General features: G+C 40.6%; 1 protein-coding gene across 4 annotated transcripts in view; it reads left to right on the forward strand.

The window, feature by feature from the left end:
• The first annotated feature begins 1,198 nt into the window (after positions 1-1,198).
• The window catches only part of Bod1l1 (biorientation of chromosomes in cell division 1 like 1), a 54,814-nt gene continuing 39,070 nt past the window's right edge, over positions 1,199-16,942 (forward strand). For 2 of the 4 annotated variants that reach the window (XM_074042599.1, XM_074042601.1), the window contains exons 1-5: positions 1,199-1,563; positions 6,836-6,960; positions 12,485-12,675; positions 13,144-13,755; positions 14,741-14,890. In XM_074042599.1, the coding sequence (XP_073898700.1) occupies positions 1,327-1,563; positions 6,836-6,960; positions 12,485-12,675; positions 13,144-13,755; positions 14,741-14,890 (1,315 nt within the window). In that variant the 5' untranslated portion in view covers positions 1,199-1,326. The remainder of the gene's footprint in view (positions 1,564-6,835; positions 6,961-12,484; positions 12,676-13,143; positions 13,756-14,740; positions 14,891-16,942) is intronic. The other 2 variants (XM_074042600.1, XM_020152922.2) reach the window with 2 other exon arrangements.

A 16,942-nucleotide genomic window follows, 5' to 3' on the forward strand; every position in this document is an offset into this window, starting at 1 on the left:
AGATGGCTCACATCTGTAATCCTAGCTACTTGAGAAGCTGAGATCAGGAGGACAGCAGTTGAGGTCAGCCGTGGGCAAAGAATTCTATAAATCTCATCTCCAAAATAACCAGAGTTTAAGGGCTGATGAAGTGGCTCAAGTGGTTGAGTGCCTGCCTAGCAAGCCCTAAGTTCAAACCCCAGTGCTACCACAAAATATCCAGACCAAAAGAGACTGGAGGTGTGACTCAAGCGGTAGAGTGCCTGCTTTGTAAGCAAGCAGCTAAGTTCAAACCCCAATACCACCAAAAAAGAAAATCTATATATAAACGAAAATATACACATATATATATATGAAAAAATATATTACCAAGATGCTTTTTCCAATAAAATTTACATCCTATTTAATAACTACAAATATTTGTAACATTTATATTGCTTTGATCGGGTACTACTAGTAATTTTAAAGATAACCAAGTCCAAAATCAGTCGATTTGCTGGCTGTGTACACTTGCACAATGTGCTTAAACCTCTCTGAGCCCGTTCACTGATTTGCAAATTAGCGATGGTAGTAGGACCTCTTAGTGTTTTTCCAGAAAGCATTGACGCACGTAAAAACATGCTTGTTCCACAAACTTTACCTGTTGCTATGGTAATCAATAGCCAAGCCCTTATAACCAAAAGCCGGCTTGTCTTCACAGACCGGCAAAGGGGACCGAAGGCATGGAGATTTAGTCGCAGGCACACTCGGAGAGCAACAAGCAGTGCCAAAGGGAAAATGGGATGTGTGGGAGCAGGGGACACCCGAGCCACCTGCTGAGCAGGAAAGAGGGCAGGAGGACACACTAAGAACGCAGAGGCTTGAGGAGTTGGGACCGCAGGTTCACGCACGGACCTGCATGGTCAATATCTCCGGGTCTCTCCTGCTCTGTCAAACAGGAGCAAGGGCTTCGGGACTGAACGCCATGGCGGATAGAACCCGGCCAACGCCTCACTTTCGGCTGGTGCCTGCTGTGAGAAGCGTTCATGGCCGTGGAGCCCCGGAGTCCCCGCAGCACTGCCCGCGGCGCACTCAGCCTGGGCGCCGCCGCTTCCGGCGCAGCCAATCTTCGCCAGAGTACCCGACCGGAACTGGCCCCTCGCGGCCTCCGTAACCAGACCTTCGTTGCTATTGTCACTCCCTTTTTCTTCCTTCCCTCAGTTCCCTTTCACTTCCGGGGTTGCTCTGGGTTCGCTGGTTCCGTGACAACATCCCGTTGGCTTACCTCAGGCGGCGGGACCTGTGTAGCCGCCGCCTCCCAGGAGCGCCCGCCCGCCCGGGTCCGCGCGCTCCCCGACCCAGGCCACCATGGCCACCAACCCGCAGCCGCAGCCGCCACCTCCGGCGCCGCCGCCTCCTCCTCCGCAGCCACAGCCACCACCGCCGCCGCCCGGCCCGGGATCTGGTCCCGGCGCGGGCGGGGCGGGCGGCGCGGGGACAGGCGCTGGGGACCCGCAGCTCGTGGCCATGATCGTGAACCACCTCAAGAGCCAGGGGCTCTTCGACCAGTTCCGCAGGGACTGCCTAGCCGACGTGGACACCAAGGTTCGGGGCGCGCGGGGCTGGGGGTCGGGGACCGGGAAGACCCCGAAGGCCATCTTCTCGGTCGCCGTGTCCCGCATCCGTCCGTGGGGCAGCGGCGCGTACCCGCTCCCAAGCTCTCTTGAGGGCGCCTCCCGCCGAGTTCCTTTTGCAACAGCTTCCCCTTCTTGATGTGCAGTTGTGTGCCACGCACTGTGCAAGGCATGCCGTGTTCATTCATTCTCTCGTGCTTGCGTTCGTTTAACCGACCAGTGTTGGTTAAGTGCCTGGCACTGCTTGGGCTTTGAATTACACCGGCTGGTTGAGCGGCTCCCATTGCTCTTAACGGGAGATCGGTTTGGAGGCACTAAGGCTAACAAGTGCTCAGTTTTGGGTTCACTCTTTTCATTCTTCTCTCTCTGATGATTTGTCCTTTGGTTTACTTTGTATCCAAATTCTGTTTTGTTTTTGCTTTCTTGAAGTTTCCTGAATTTTTTGGGACCATGTTTTTGTCTTTTGGAAGAATCATTCTGTGATAATTGAATCGAGTTATTTGCAATTTGTTTTGCTGGATACTGAGGGATGGAGGAGGTACAACGAACGATAAGAAGACAAATCTGGGCAGCAAAGAGGTGACTGGGGAGATGAGCAAACTGCTTGATTTAGGTACCTAGGCTAAATCATTTTTCTAAGGGGTAAAAAGATAAAGGGTGAAGGGGTGGGAAGAGAGAACAAAAGGTGTTCAGCAAATACTGAACTGAAGGAAGAGTTGAGTTTAAGAAAATAAGGGAGAGAACAAAAAGGTCAGGAAAAAGGTTTCCTGCCCCCAAAAGAGAGGCTAGAAAGGGGAGGGGGCTTTGTACCAAATGTCATAGTGACAGGGCATTAGCAGGAACAGGTAAACCTAGCTGTTTTGGCAAAGAATGAACAAAGGACACTGGGAAGGAGTCATCAGTGAGATAGATGAAAAACCCAGAGTCTGGAGTTCTGAAAGCTGGTAAAGTGTTAATTGTGTTGAAAAATTGTTGGGGTTTATTTGTTTTGTTTTGTTTCTCTTTTGCTTTTGGCTTCTATCTAGGTATCTGTTGGTTTGGAGTTTTGATGGAGTGAGGGTTCATAGACTGCTTGACTGGTCCTAGGACCTTTGTGTCTTTAAAAAAGAAAAAGCGGGAGGAGGGGGGCGTTTACAGCAGCTGCAGAGTCTTCCTGGGATTTGAGGTGTCCTTTAGGAAAACCCTCCTGAAAATCTGAAGATAACTTCTGCCCTCTGTGGACCATGCTTTTCCAGGGCATTGAAGTTTTAGTACCACAGAGGATTGTTTACTTGGGGGCAAACTCTATCTACGAAACACAGTTTTCTTACTTTATTTTAGAGATTATGTGCAGCCAAAGTAATAACTACTGACTTTTACAATTATTTTTATGAGTAAAAATTGAGTGACCAGGTAAATGCTGCCCACATAGAGCTGGCTAGTTGTATCCAACAAGTGGAGGTGCATTTGCTGTTCTTAGAAACCTGTGAACCTTACCATTCTGTATTCACCTTGAACTTTTAATATACTGATTGAAAATGGGCTGCAATATCTAAGACTCAACTTTTTATTCATGTCATCCCAATTAAAAGTTGTTGCTCTGTAATATCGAGGCCCTTTAACTATACATTATTAAAACCTCCCCTGGGGAGAAGAGAAGTTTTGACAATGTATTAAAATCTAGGCCCTTCTCCCAAGAAAAATGCACATGAACCCATTAGAATGCTGTTTTAATAGAACAACATGATCAACTATAGGCAATTTCATCTGGTGTTTTCATAGACCACAGAATAAGCTTCCCTGTTTTAATGTTTGAGGCCAGAAAGAACAGAACTGAAATAATGCCATGCCTGGGTATAGTTGCTCAAAGTTTCCGTAATCAGCCTTTGTCTTCCTTCTCTCCACCTTGGCTTGTTTCCTCCTTTCTTTCCTACCCTTCTTTTCTTCTCCCTTAGCTAATAGTTGTGTTAGTGTTAATTTAAAATAGTCTTATTAAGTAGTGTTTTATATTCCTTTTTGTAATTTGAAAGAAAGAAAAAGTAAGAAAATTTCAGAAAAAGTGCAAAAGCTAAAGTTTTCTTCATAAGAACTTAACATTCATAACAATGTGATAAGTATACCGGCAGAGAAATAAGATTTCCTATTCTTGCAAATTATACCATTTTATAGAATCTTTGGGTCTCATCTGCCACTTAGGCATGGTGCTTTTGAAAACTGAACCTGAAAAACTGACCTATTTTCTGTCAGAAAGTCTTACCTGTAGTATACAGGGTTGAGGCAATAACTGGATTATATCAGTCACATACATATTTAAGAATCAAGACATTTGATACTTTCCAGGTGCTCTCTGAGAGCAAAACAGCCCAGCTGAATATGTCTAAACCAAGATAAAGAGTACCAAAGGGAGCTGCTACCCCAGGTCATAAAACATACCCCCACATAGCCCTGTGGTCACTAAGACTGTGATTTATAGCAGACCGAGCTGAATGTCCCCACATAAACTTGTGCCACAGATGCAGCTACTGCTAAGGTTTTTCCATTGTAGACTACCACTTACCAGATCTCAGAGGCAAGCCTCGTCTTTTCAAAGCCATTGTGACTTTACATGGATTACCAACTGAACAGTGTGGATAGGGAAGATCAAGAGACCGATCATTCTGCACTAGACTGGGAGCTCACTGACCATGCAAATATGACCCCACTCTCTTCAAAAGATGAAGACTGATTTTTGGACACTATCTCAGTTATAAATGATTCCTGGTCAATTTATTCATCCATTGAGCAGCCCCTATGTACTAAGCCCCTATGTACTTAGGTATCAGTGGTACAGTGGTGAACCAAAAGTTCCCCTGTTACAGAGCTTATATCTAACAGAGAAAAACAGTCAATAATGTGTGATGGATCTATGGAAAAAATAAAGCAAGTGTGAGAAGGCTTACTCTTTTGTCTTGAGTCAATAGAGGGAAGGTTTCAGTAAGGCAATATTTGAACTATCCCTGAAGGAACTAAAGATGTGGCTGTATTCCAAGTACAGATCATGGAGAGTGAACACCTGAGAGTGAACACAGCAGAACATGCTGAGAGAGTGGGAAGTGCCCTTCCCTCCCTTCACAGATCTAGCAAGCCTTGGACACAATCTTGAGCTGAGAAGCATTAGCAGGTTTTCGGTGAAAGGACATGATCTGACTTGTATTTTAGATGGGGTGACCATAGATAATTATTAATAGTGTTCTCGTTTGTGCTCATTCATGATCTACTTTGGACTACCTTGGACAACAAATTGTATAGTACCCTAATTTTAGAGTACTAAACAGAGTCTGTACTCTGTTGGACCACAGACTTGAGGTAGGCAATTGTAGGCTATAATTCAGATAAGAGATGCAAATGCCTTGGACAAAAGTGATAACAGAAAAGGTAGTGGGAGGTAGTCAGGTTCTGAATGTATCCTGGTGCTGGTGATGGAATGGGCAAGTGGATGAGAACTTGGAAATAAGAAAAATTACCTATTAGGTAGCTCAAATTTGAACATGTTATGGGGAGACTAGAGTGCTAGATACATTGTGATATTTAAGTCTAATAAATATTTGTTAAAATGAAGAATTTTGCTTTAGTATCATTGGGGAGAAAGAATTAGTTTTAGTTTAATTCACATTGATTTTGGATAAATGAAGAGCAACATGAGAAATGATTGTGCATTTTTTTGTTGAGTAGAAAATTGACATCAGTCAAAGTCTGAAAATTGGAAATGATAAAAGAGCATCTCGTAGGAATAAAATCTTTATACTTCTGTGTTGGAGATACTTAGTTATCTAAGAACACTTTTAATTTCTTATCTGCCAAGTAGAATGTTAACCTGTTTGGAAACAAACATTATGGGGAGGGGAGCAGACTTATACTTCGGTGGGGAGAAGAATCTCTCCCCTTCACCAAAATATAATGCAATTGCAAGAATTGTTCATCGAACCTGTGATAAGCTCTAAAGGATAGAAGCTTGCCAGGTGGACAAGTAAAGGGAATGGTAGGTGTATTAGAATTTCTGCTGGAGTATAAACCTTGAAAGGTAAAGAGAGAAAAATGTACTGTTTTGCTTAAAACCATTCCGGGACACTCAGATTCATCTACATTCAAAGCCACATAAAGGAAAAATAAACAACATGATGTGGTTGGTGGTGTGGACCTCTAGCTACTGTGTGCAGTTCTAAGTGAGTGTTCACATATTCCTTCTAGGCAAGTCCTTTTAAGTAGAATTGACTTAATACATGTTTTCTCTCTCTGTTCCTCCATATCAGAGGTTCATAGCCTTAGCTGTCTGTGTTTTAGGTTGGATAGTTCTTGCTGTGGGAAGGTTGTGGTGTGCACTGTAGACTGTTCAAGTGTCTGTGCTCTCTACTCCTAGGTGCCAATAGCACCTCCGTCCTTTGCAACAACCAAAAATATTTCAAACATTGCCTAATGCCTCCCTAGGGGAAGGGAGGTTGAAATCACACCTGCTTGAGAACCACTGCCTTACATCAGATTTTATGCATAGTTCAAGTGCTTCATCCCACAGTAATTTCTCTCGAATTCATGTTTCAGTCCATTTTTACCACCCAGTACATCGTGTTTAGTTTTTGCATGCATTTCCAAGTATGTTTTGTGTCTTTACGTTCAGCTATCATATCACTATGTGAAGTGGTTTCCCATTCTGGACTCAATTTTAGACATTTTGTATAAGTACCCAAAGCTTTTCAGCACCTGGCCCCCAATCTATGTGTCCAACCTATTTATCTGCTTTTTGTATTGTTTTCTCCAACCAGTTAGACTACCAGTTTGTGAATTTCCCCCAAATACTTCTGACCCTACATTTTCTCATCCAGCTGAGAGAGCCATTGTCAATGCCAGCTACATTGTGCAATTTTGAAACTCTTTTTTCCAGCTCAAATGCAACATTGTCTAATGAAGCCTTACTTCTGCTTTTCAGCCTTTCTTTGTTTCAAATCATCTAATATTAACATTTACTTCTTTCTTATTTTCTAATTCTTTGTACAAATAAAACATTTTTCATTCTTCTGTGTCTTCCTGTGTTTCTAGACACCTTGTTGTAGATAAAATGAGCAGCCCTTAAATGAGACGCACTCATTATAAGCAGAATCTTCTGTGCTGTAAAACTTTGTTGTTACTTTAAGAAAACTTAAGACTGTTAAAGATACTCAGATTCCTGTAACTGATACTGTTATTATGTTATGCTAGAGATTTTTAGCACTTACATTTGTTTTTCTTTCTAGCCTGCATATCAGAATCTGAGACAACGTGTTGACAACTTTGTTGCAAACCACTTGGCAACTCATACATGGAGTCCCCATCTCAATAAGAACCAGCTAAGAAACAATATTCGACAACAAGTACTCAAGTAAGTCTCAGAATCAATTCCTAGGTAAGCTTTAAAATGTCTGAAAGTAAAAACATTGCAGTGAATTGCCTAATGGTGTTGGCATTTCTAGCAGGTTTGATGTGACGGCAGTATAATTTTGGAGTGTGGCCTAATAACTTCGGGTTTCTCCCACAGATCTTAACAGTCTTTTTTTCCTTCTAAAGAATAATAGTAATGTTTGAAGGATGGAAATAAAATGATTAAAAAGCCATAATCTATATAGTCATAGCTATTTTCTTGACCATAAGAGATCTGGCCTTACTATTCTTGTTTTTACAAGTGAAAACACAAAGATCACTGAAATTAAAATTTCTCCCTTCATTTGAGGCCATATCATCTACTATGTCCCTCCTTTTGTTTTTTGCATTTTACTGACTTTTAACTCTACTATTTAGTGATGATATAAGCCAAAAACACTATGTTTAGAGCTGTCAGAGTCATTTTGAGTGAACGTAAGAAAAAAAAAGAATGAGAATTAGAATGTTTTAAAATGTCCTGAAAAAATCATATTTACTCCCAAGAAATTTTTATTTACAATCTTTGACTTATTTTCGATTATAAATATTTGCAAGACAAAAAGGCCTTCTATCCCAGCCATACTCCCAAAAAGGATAAATTATTTAAAGAACACCTAGTCTTCCTGCCTTGACAAATATTTATATTCAAGCACATTTTTGAAAATGAAATGTGACTTTCAAACAACTAAACAATCTGTTTTATAGCTGCCACCTCATAATTTCCTGTTGTCAGATGGGAACCATAAGCCTATCTGGTGTAATAGTTTCCAGCCACAGGAAGCCTCAGAAATAAAAATTCACACCTTAAAAGATCCATTTAGCCCCAGGTAATACTAGAAACCAGGAACATGGGGGCTTGGACTGTGTCTCCTTGTAAATGAAAGGGAAATTTACAATAATAGCTTTGTCTTCTACATTTTAAAGGATGTTTGAGGACCCTGTAAAAGAGTCCAGGTAAGATCAAAAGATGCCATTAGAAGGCTGCATAATACCACCTGTTGGGAAAAAGTGAAAGCCATTTCTGGAAGAAGAGACCGGAAGAGGTCTTTTGGTTGACAGGCCTAGAGTGCTACTCATTTGCACAAATTCAGGAGAATTATAATCAAGATAGCACCAGAAAGGGAGAAGAGAGGACAGGGTTACTGGCATTACTTCCTTCCCACAGACACGGACATTTACATGGAAACTCTAGTAACTGTTATAGTGCTTTCATTCAGCACTTTCCCTAGCTGCCTCCTTTTCACAAGTGATTGCATTGCTTTTTAAGCATGGGGTCTTTTTGCATGGCGGAAGGATATGGGCAGTACTGGGGTTTGAACTCAGGTTCTCACTCTTGCTAGGCAGGCACTGTACCACTTGGGCCACTCCACCAGCCCTAAAAGCATGTTTTGAAGGGCCTTTCTCCCTCCCCTTCTTCCTTCCTTCTTCCTTTTCCTCCTTTCCTTCCCTCCCTTTTCTTCAGTGCCAGGATTTGAATCCAGAGCCTTGCACATGCTATTGTATCCTGCCATTGAACTTCAAACCCGCCCCCCATCCAGAATGTTTTGTGGGGGTTTTTTTGCTTTTTTTTTTGCAGCCCTGGGGAGTGAACTTAGGTCTTTGCACTTTCTGTGAATGTACTCTGTCACTTGAACCATGCCGCTAGCTCTTTTTTCTTTAGTTATTTTTCAGATGGGGTCTTGTTCTTTTGCCTGGCCAAAGAAGCAATCCTCCTACCATGCCTTCCTCCCAAGTAGCTGGGATTACAGATGTGTACCACCATGCCCCTTGTTGGTTGAGATGAGATCACTAACTTTTTGTCCAGCTGTCCTGGAATTAATGATCATCTCAGTCTCTGCTTCCCAAGTAGCTGAGATTGTAGGAGTGTGCCAACAAACCTAGCCATAGCGGTCATGCAAAATCTATAACATAAGGAAGCATTCATTTATTTTTGTTTAGGAGAACTAAACTCAGTCTTGCACATGTAAAACTTAAGCACTTAAAATATTCGTTGTACCAAAAAAGACATTGTTATCAAAAAATATGTTTGGTGAGGGGTAAGGAAGTACTGAAGACATCACTGTTTGTGAGGCATCTATAAATTTTCTTCTAGCTATGTTATTATTTTTAAATATTTTCATTTCAATTTGTAAATGTTCATGTAACTGATAAGAACAGTTAAGGTTTCCGTACAGTTCCAGATATGGTGGTATAAGCCTGTAATCTCAGCATTTCAAATACAGAGGCAGAAAGATCATGAGTTTAAGGCCAGCCTGAGCTACATAATGTCTCAAAAATACCAAAGAAAAAAGAAAAGCTTGAAAAGAGATTATATAGTTGTGGGTAGACTGATAGTGTAGGGTGGACCAGCCCTCTATGAATAAATATAATTTCAAACAGTTTTTCTTATATATTCTTTGAGAAATATTTTGTGGGCTCAGGTTGAGTCATCTGAAATCGCTGTCTAGTGTCCACAGTTTCAGAAGTTTCAACTTATTATCTTATCTCAGCAGTAGGGAAAATTTTATTCTATTCTGGCATACATTTGTACTACAGAATCTGAACATCCTAGATAGATTTGAGTAATGATGTTAACTGGACAGAATTTATAAGGAAGACAAGGGGGAAAGAGGAAAATTCCTGTTGCCAGCATTTTGGCTTTGTCCTTAAACCTAGGGATGAGATTTCTCCCTACTGTGGTGAGGCAGATATGGCCATGTCCTAAGGCACGGACGGAGCCCACGAAGAGCAGTATGATCACTAGCACTGGACTCCATTTTTATGTATGATCAGAGTTGACCTCCATGTGAGAGAAGACTAGAGTAGAAGTATTCTGTTTGTTTGCAGGATTAGAGTCCAGGACATAGACGAACAGAGAAGAAGCAATATTTTTAGGGTGGGTGGGTCATATTTTTTATTTTATGCCTTTGTACTTAATGTCTTAATTCAAAATTTTTCTTTATTTTTTTTCTACCTTCCAGATTTTAAAGACACTGTTTGCAGGATTTGCACTTTTTTTTCAAAATCTTAGACCTTTAAAAGGCAAGGAACCTACTTTGTGCCATGGTGGCTCATTTATCTCTGTGGCCCACATAAGTAGAAATGTATCACAGCGTGGCAGGGTGCCTCAGGAAATGAAAGACCAATCCACCCTTCACTCCAGACAGAACCACACTCAGAAATAGCATCTGTAGAGTGTAGGAACAACATCTCCGTACTCATTCTGTACAGAGAGACTGAGACCTAAAAGGTGGAAATGACTGGCTCTTCCATCTCCCAGCACTATCAGCCTATATTTCTTTTTTAGTAAAAAAAGTGTGTTTCTTAAAATAAATTCATGTTCTCTTATTTTGCTCAAATGCCATTGAATGAAAGCACTTTTTTTGTCAGTACCAGAATTTTGAGCTCAGACCTTGTGCTTGCTAAGCAAATGCTCTGCCACTTGAGCCATGCCTCCAGCCCAAGAAACACATTTTATTTTATTTTTTTTTTAAGTTTTTTTTTTTTATTCATATGTGCATACAAGGCTTGGTTCATTTCTCCCCCCTGCCCCCACCCCCTCCCTTACCACCCACTCCGCCCCCTCCCTCTCCCCCCCCTCAATACCCAGCAGAAACTATTTTGCCCTTATTTCTAATTTTGTTGTAGAGAGAGTATAAGCAATAATAGGAAGGAACAAGGGTTTTTGCTGGTTGAGATAAGGATAGCTATACAGGGCATTGACTCACATTGATTTCCTGTGCGTGGGTGTTACCTTCTAGGTTAATTCTTTTTGATCTAACCTTTTCTCTAGTTCCTGGTCCCCTTCTCCAATTGGCCTCAGTTGCTTTAAAGTATCTGCTTTAGTTTCTCTGCGTTAAGGGCAACAAATGCTAGCTAATTTTTTTGATGTCTTACCTATCCTCACCCCTCCCTTGTGTGCTCTCGCTTTTATCATGTGCTCATAGTCCAATCCCCTTGTTGTGTTTGCCCTTGATCTAATGTCCACATATGAGGGAGAACATACGATTTTTGGTCTTTTGAGCCAGGCTAACCTCACTCAGAATGATGTTCTCCAATTCCATCCATTTACCAGTGAATGATAACATTTTGTTCTTCTTCATGGCTGCATAGAATTCCATTGTGTACCGATACACATTTTCTTGATCCATTCGTCAGTGGTGGGGCATCTTGGCTGTTTCCATAACTTGGCTATTTTGAATAGTGCCGTAATAAACATGGATGTGCAGGTGCCTCTGGAGTAACAGTCTTTTGGGTATATCTGCAAGAGTGGTATTGCTGGATCAAATGGTAGATCAATGTCCAGCTTTTTAAGTAGCCTCCAAATTTTTTTCCAGAGTGGTTGTACTAGTCTACATTCCCACCAACAGTGTAAGAGGGTTCCTTTTTCCCCGCATCCTCGCCAACACCTGTTGTTGGTGGTGTTGCTGATGATGGCTATTCTGACAGGGGTGAGGTGGAATCTTGGCGTAGCAAGAAACACATTTTAGATGTTGTCCCCTATCACTCCTCCTTCTGCTGTCTATGATACTTCTTTAACCTGGAGAACCATTCCTCCCTTCTCTTCTATGGAAATCAAGACTCAGCTCAAATGTCTTCTTTACAGAACATTCTCAAGTGATGTTGGACATACTTGATAATTCCTTACTCCTCTCTTTCCTAAGCACATGGTGTGTGCTTGTACCTAGCATCATGTATTTAGTTATCTGCATCTGTCTTCCTAACCACAACAGGGACCAGGTCTGCTTTATAGCTGTGTGGTGCTCAGCATGGCTACTGTTAGGTGGAAGATACTCACAATTGTCAAGTGAATAAATCACCCAGTTTTTATAGCATAAAAATAATAAAAAGAAAGCCAGAAGTCTTGAGTTTTATTTTTGTCTGCCTAAAGTTTTCTTTTTTCCTTTTTTTCAATTTGATAAAATCATACTTTGTATGTGTTCTTCACTTTTCCTGAAGTCTATTACTTACTAAAGGCTTATGTGTTTCTGGTTGGGCTTTTTTTTTTTTTTAAGAGAGTAAAGTGGAGGGTCCATAGATTTATTTTAGACTGAAAACTCAGCTCTAGCACTTGTTGATTCCTGTATGTCATTGGCAGGGTGGGAAGTGAGAAATGTATCACCCAGATTCCTGCCTTCTAGTACTATGGCTACTTGTTTTTTGTTTGTTTTCTTGCAGTGCTAGGATTGAACCAAGGGCCTTGTACATGCTAGGCAAGCACTCTACTATTGAGCTACATCCCCAGCTCAGTTCTAATGGTGTTTTGTCTGTTTTAGTTTTTCCATGGTGGGAAGTTTGCAAACTCTTTTTGTAATATAGTTAACCTAAATACACTATAGCATGGATCTTATTTTCCATTGCCTACCCTTTCTATAAATCCAGATAAATGGGTTGGGGCCATTTAAGACAGAATATACATATAATAGATATGTTTTCATTTTAAAATAATTAATGCAAGTAATATAAAATTGTTTTGTTACCTTTGTGTAAACTATCCTGTGTTTCAGATCAGGAATGCTGGAGTCTGGTATCGACCGAATTATTTCTCAGGTTGTGGATCCAAAGATCAACCACACATTCAGACCTCAGGTGGAGAAAGCTGTGCATGAGTTTTTGGCCACACTAAATCACAAAGAGGAAGCAAGTGGCAGCACAGCTCCTGATGATGAGAAGCCAGACTCTTCCATCATTCCCCAAGGTGCTGTGCTTTTGACTCTTGGCCAGTTCCATTGCTTTTCTTCTTGAACCAAGTGTCAAGTTAGGTGTACTTGGTTCATTAAGGCATTTCTCTATTTTGCTACTCTAGTGAAATTATATTTACTTTAAATATCACCCAAATTCCTCAACTAACATAACACTTCTTTTTTTTTTAGATTAATATAGTATTTTAGAAATGTCTGATATGTGTGTGCCATGATAGAGGGAAAACTAAAATAATTAGAAAAGACATTCTTTTGAGATGTAGTCTGTTCTCAGATTTGCTGGTGCCCTTCCTGAGTGCTCAGGAAGTAGAGAATTCTGGATACATATACCAGCACTGGTACCTGAAAGCCTATAGGAACACAAATGTTCTGCACAGACAATGGCATGTGGCATGTGGCATTGACTCAGCAGAGGTATTTACCTTCTGCATAAATTTATTCTAAAATGTATCTTTTTCTCTAAGGTGTCCCTGCTCCTGGGCCTAGTGCTAATGTAGCCAGTGATGCCATGTCAATCTTGGAAACCATAACATCTCTTAACCAGGAAGCTAATGCTGCCAGGGCTTCAACAGAAGTTTCAAGTGCCAAGACCAGTGAGAGAGTAGCAAAAAAACTCTCATCTCAGTCAAACGCTGAGATTAGCACTGACAAAGAGAGAACTTTGGAAGACATGGCTGATAAAGAAAAAGCTACACCTGACTCCGGTGGGGAAGCAGTGGAAACTGCCCTGAAATCTGAAGAACTTAGTGATCTCCCTTGCGCAGTTGAAGAAATTAAAAATCACACAAAAGAGAATAATAGTTTAGTTCTGCTAAATAAGGACATCCAACAGGAGAGCAGTGACCAAAAAAACAAATCAACAGACAAAGTTGAAAAGAAGCCAGACAACAGTGAAAAAGGAGAAAGAAAGAAAGAAAAGAAGGAAAAGACTGAGAAGAAGTGTGATCACCCCAAAAGGAGTGAAGATACACAAAAAGTAAAAGATGACAAACAAGCAAAGGACAAAGAAGTAGAGAGTTCAAAACTTCCTTCAGAAAAGAACAGTAAGGCTAAAACCATTGAAGGGACAAAAGAAGGTACATTAAAAACTTGCAAAAATCTACAGCAGTTTAAAGAATAAAGAGTACCTATTTAGGGAAGAGGGAAAGTATCAAATTTAGCTTCAAATTTTAATTACTTTTAATACTTTTATTTCAACACTCTAAAAACTTATATTTTTCCTAAATAAAAATAATCTGGGCATGGTATGGTGGTGTAAACCTGTAACCCCAGCACTTGAGAAGCTGAGGCATGAGGACCTCAGATTCAAATTTGAGGCCAGCCTGGGCTACCTATCAAAGCACTGTTTTAATAAAAGAAAAACCAGGCTGAGCACAGTGTCTAATACCTGTAAGGTACTTGGGAAGCAGAGGTAGGAGGGTTGCAGGTCGAGGCCAGTCTGGGCAAAAAAAAAAGTTAGAAGACCCTATCTCAAAGAACAAGTGAGCATAAGAAGCACAGAATATTGCAGTCCAAAGCTGGCCTGGACAAAAGCCTGAGACTATCTGAAAAATAAATAAAAGTGGCTTTTACCAAAGTGGCTTTGGTATAGCTCAAATGGTAGAGTACATAGGAAGTGTAAGGCCCTGAGTTTAAAAACTCAAAACTACCCCCCAAAAGCAATAAAAATTTGTATATTTCTTTTCTATAGGGATATATCTTTTCACAGAGAATGTTAACAGAGAAACCATAAACTTTGTAATTTGTCTTGTAACTTATTCACACATACTATTCAAGCAACTTAAGTTGTATATTCTGATCCTTAAAATATTAGGTAGGAAATAATCTTTGTTACTTTCTTTTGTATATATTATTTGTATTGTAAGTTAACAGGTTAGTTATTTAACAGGATACTAGTTTGCCTTTGTATTATTTCATGGAAACAACTCTACCTTATTTGATAATTTAATTTCTTTGAGGTATGTTTAAAGCAGAAAGTTTTCAGTCTAATTTAGGAGCTGGGTTTTGAATATGTTCTTGGAACAAGGTGATTTATTTTTCTACTGTATTTTCTTCTTGAAGATTGCTGTTTGATAGATTCTGATGTGGATGGACTTACAGACATTACAGTTAGCTCCGTCCATACCAGTGACCTTTCATCTTTTGAAGAAGATACTGAGGAGGAAGTTGTAATGTCTGATAGCATGGAAGAAGGAGAGATTAATTCAGACGGTAAAGCATTTTACTTAGCAATGCTGCTGTGAAGCCTCTGTCGAACATTGTTTATGTATTCTGATGGTTGCATCCTGAGGGACAGTGTGCTATGGTGGCAAGAACATGAGACTCTAGTTGTAAGATTTGTTTCTGAGTCCCAGCTCCAGGGTTGTCCAAGCAAGCTTGGTAAATTAATAACCCTCAACAAGCTTTGGTTCTCTATCTCTTGACTCCATCGCCTGGGATGATTATAAGAATTAGATGAGGATATATATGAAGATGCTTTTTGTTTATGTGTATGTGACATTTGGAGGAAGGACCATCCACAAGATCCCCTCAATTCTGGCACCAGTTGGAAATTCAGGGGTTCCCAGGATCAGCCTTAGATTTGATAGTTCACTAGAACTCACTGGTGTACTCACAGCTCAGGGGCACAGATTAAAATCAAACGTGAAAAGGTGCATAGGGCAGTGTCCAAGAAAGTTCCAAACAGGGAGCTTCCATTTGTCCTCTCTTGTGGAGTTGTAATTAGCTTTACTTCCTTGGCATCCATATCTATCTGATAATACTCCCAGAGTACCATTATGTATTCTGGTCCAGAGTTCTTATTGAGAGCCAGCATGTTGTCATAGCAGACTGCCCCTTTATCTGAGCTCTATCTGTACCCCTCTGGAGATTTAAGTTTGATACTTAGGACCCATAGCCTTCACCCTATAACACATGGTAGACTTTTTGGTCTCACGCAGTACTGCCATGCAAACAAAACCCCTCCAGTCAGGCACAGCATTCCCAAGGTTTAGAGAGGACCTCCCAAAAACCAAGGGCAAAGGCTAGACCTCTTTGGACAAGGACAAATTCTTTATTATACAGTTTGTTTTCTACTTGATCCTGACTAATCACTTACTGTGTTCCAAAAACTGGACTAAGAGCCTTCTCTGCAATAATAGTTTTCACTACATCCCTAGGAAACCAGGTGTAGATGAGGAAAGAAAGTTTCAGAAAGTATGTCTAGTACAAAGTTCCGTAGCTAGTAAGGCTGTTGCAGAACTCAGACCTGAGTCTATGCTTCCAACCAGTACCTTGTGCTGCTCTTTACTGGATGGTTAAATTATATGACTTTACAAAAAGGAAAAAAGGCTGAAATTTGTCTGCTGTTGCCTATAGGTGAACATCTTATAAATTTGCTGCTGGCATTGGATATGATACCTAGGGAGAAAATTAGAGGAGATGTTCTTCTCAGTCTCTCCCATCTTCCGTTCTTTTGTTTGTGTCCGGGAAAAACTAAATTACCTGTCCTGAAGAGCAGCAGCAGCACTCCCTAGTTGTCATATCTGCCCTCATGAGGTCAGTTCTGTAGTGCCCATATAGGCAGGATGCTCCTTGACCTGTGAACTCTCACTTGCTTGGCTCTTAACTAAAATTGATGCTTTGCGGTGGGGGAGGGGTCTTTTGAAATTTTTCTTGGACAGGGTCAGACATTTGGTGTGGGACCTAAAGAGTAAAGTGACTATTTTAAGAGTAGTAAGTGGTAGGAAATGAAAACTTGTTTACTTTTTTCCTTCTTTACTTCCATCTGTGTCAAATGAAAACAAATTGCCTACCTAACGTACAGGGTTTTAGTATGTACTTGAAGTACAACCTCATGTGCATTTGTTCAGCTTAACAGAGATGAAGCATTCATATCAAGTCCGCTAACAAATAGGAATTAACTGTTTGTGAAAAGAACATTGTTTTTAAAAAACTGGGGAAAGGAGTGAAGAAGCATTAGTCTGAGATTGCTCCAGCACCTTGGGCTCCTGGGTTCCTGTTTAAGCAAACCAAAAATGGTGTAACCAAAAAAATGAAACTTCAGCTTAGCATCAGAATCCACCAATTAACTTCTAATAGGGACTTCCCATTACATCATAGCCAAATAATTCAAAGGCCTTGTTGTAGCCTGTCCAGTAATTTATTTATCTTGCTTCTGTGGTCAGCCTAGAAAAACGTGCTGTTCAAGCTGCTAAAGCAGAATTCTCTGAACCTCTGGTTCGGAGTGCACCCAATTCATGAATTCTTCTTTTTCTAAATAAA

The sequence above is a fragment of the Castor canadensis genome, chromosome 9 (genome assembly GCF_047511655.1).
Source record: "Castor canadensis chromosome 9, mCasCan1.hap1v2, whole genome shotgun sequence".
NCBI classification, from domain to species: domain Eukaryota; kingdom Metazoa; phylum Chordata; class Mammalia; order Rodentia; family Castoridae; genus Castor; species Castor canadensis.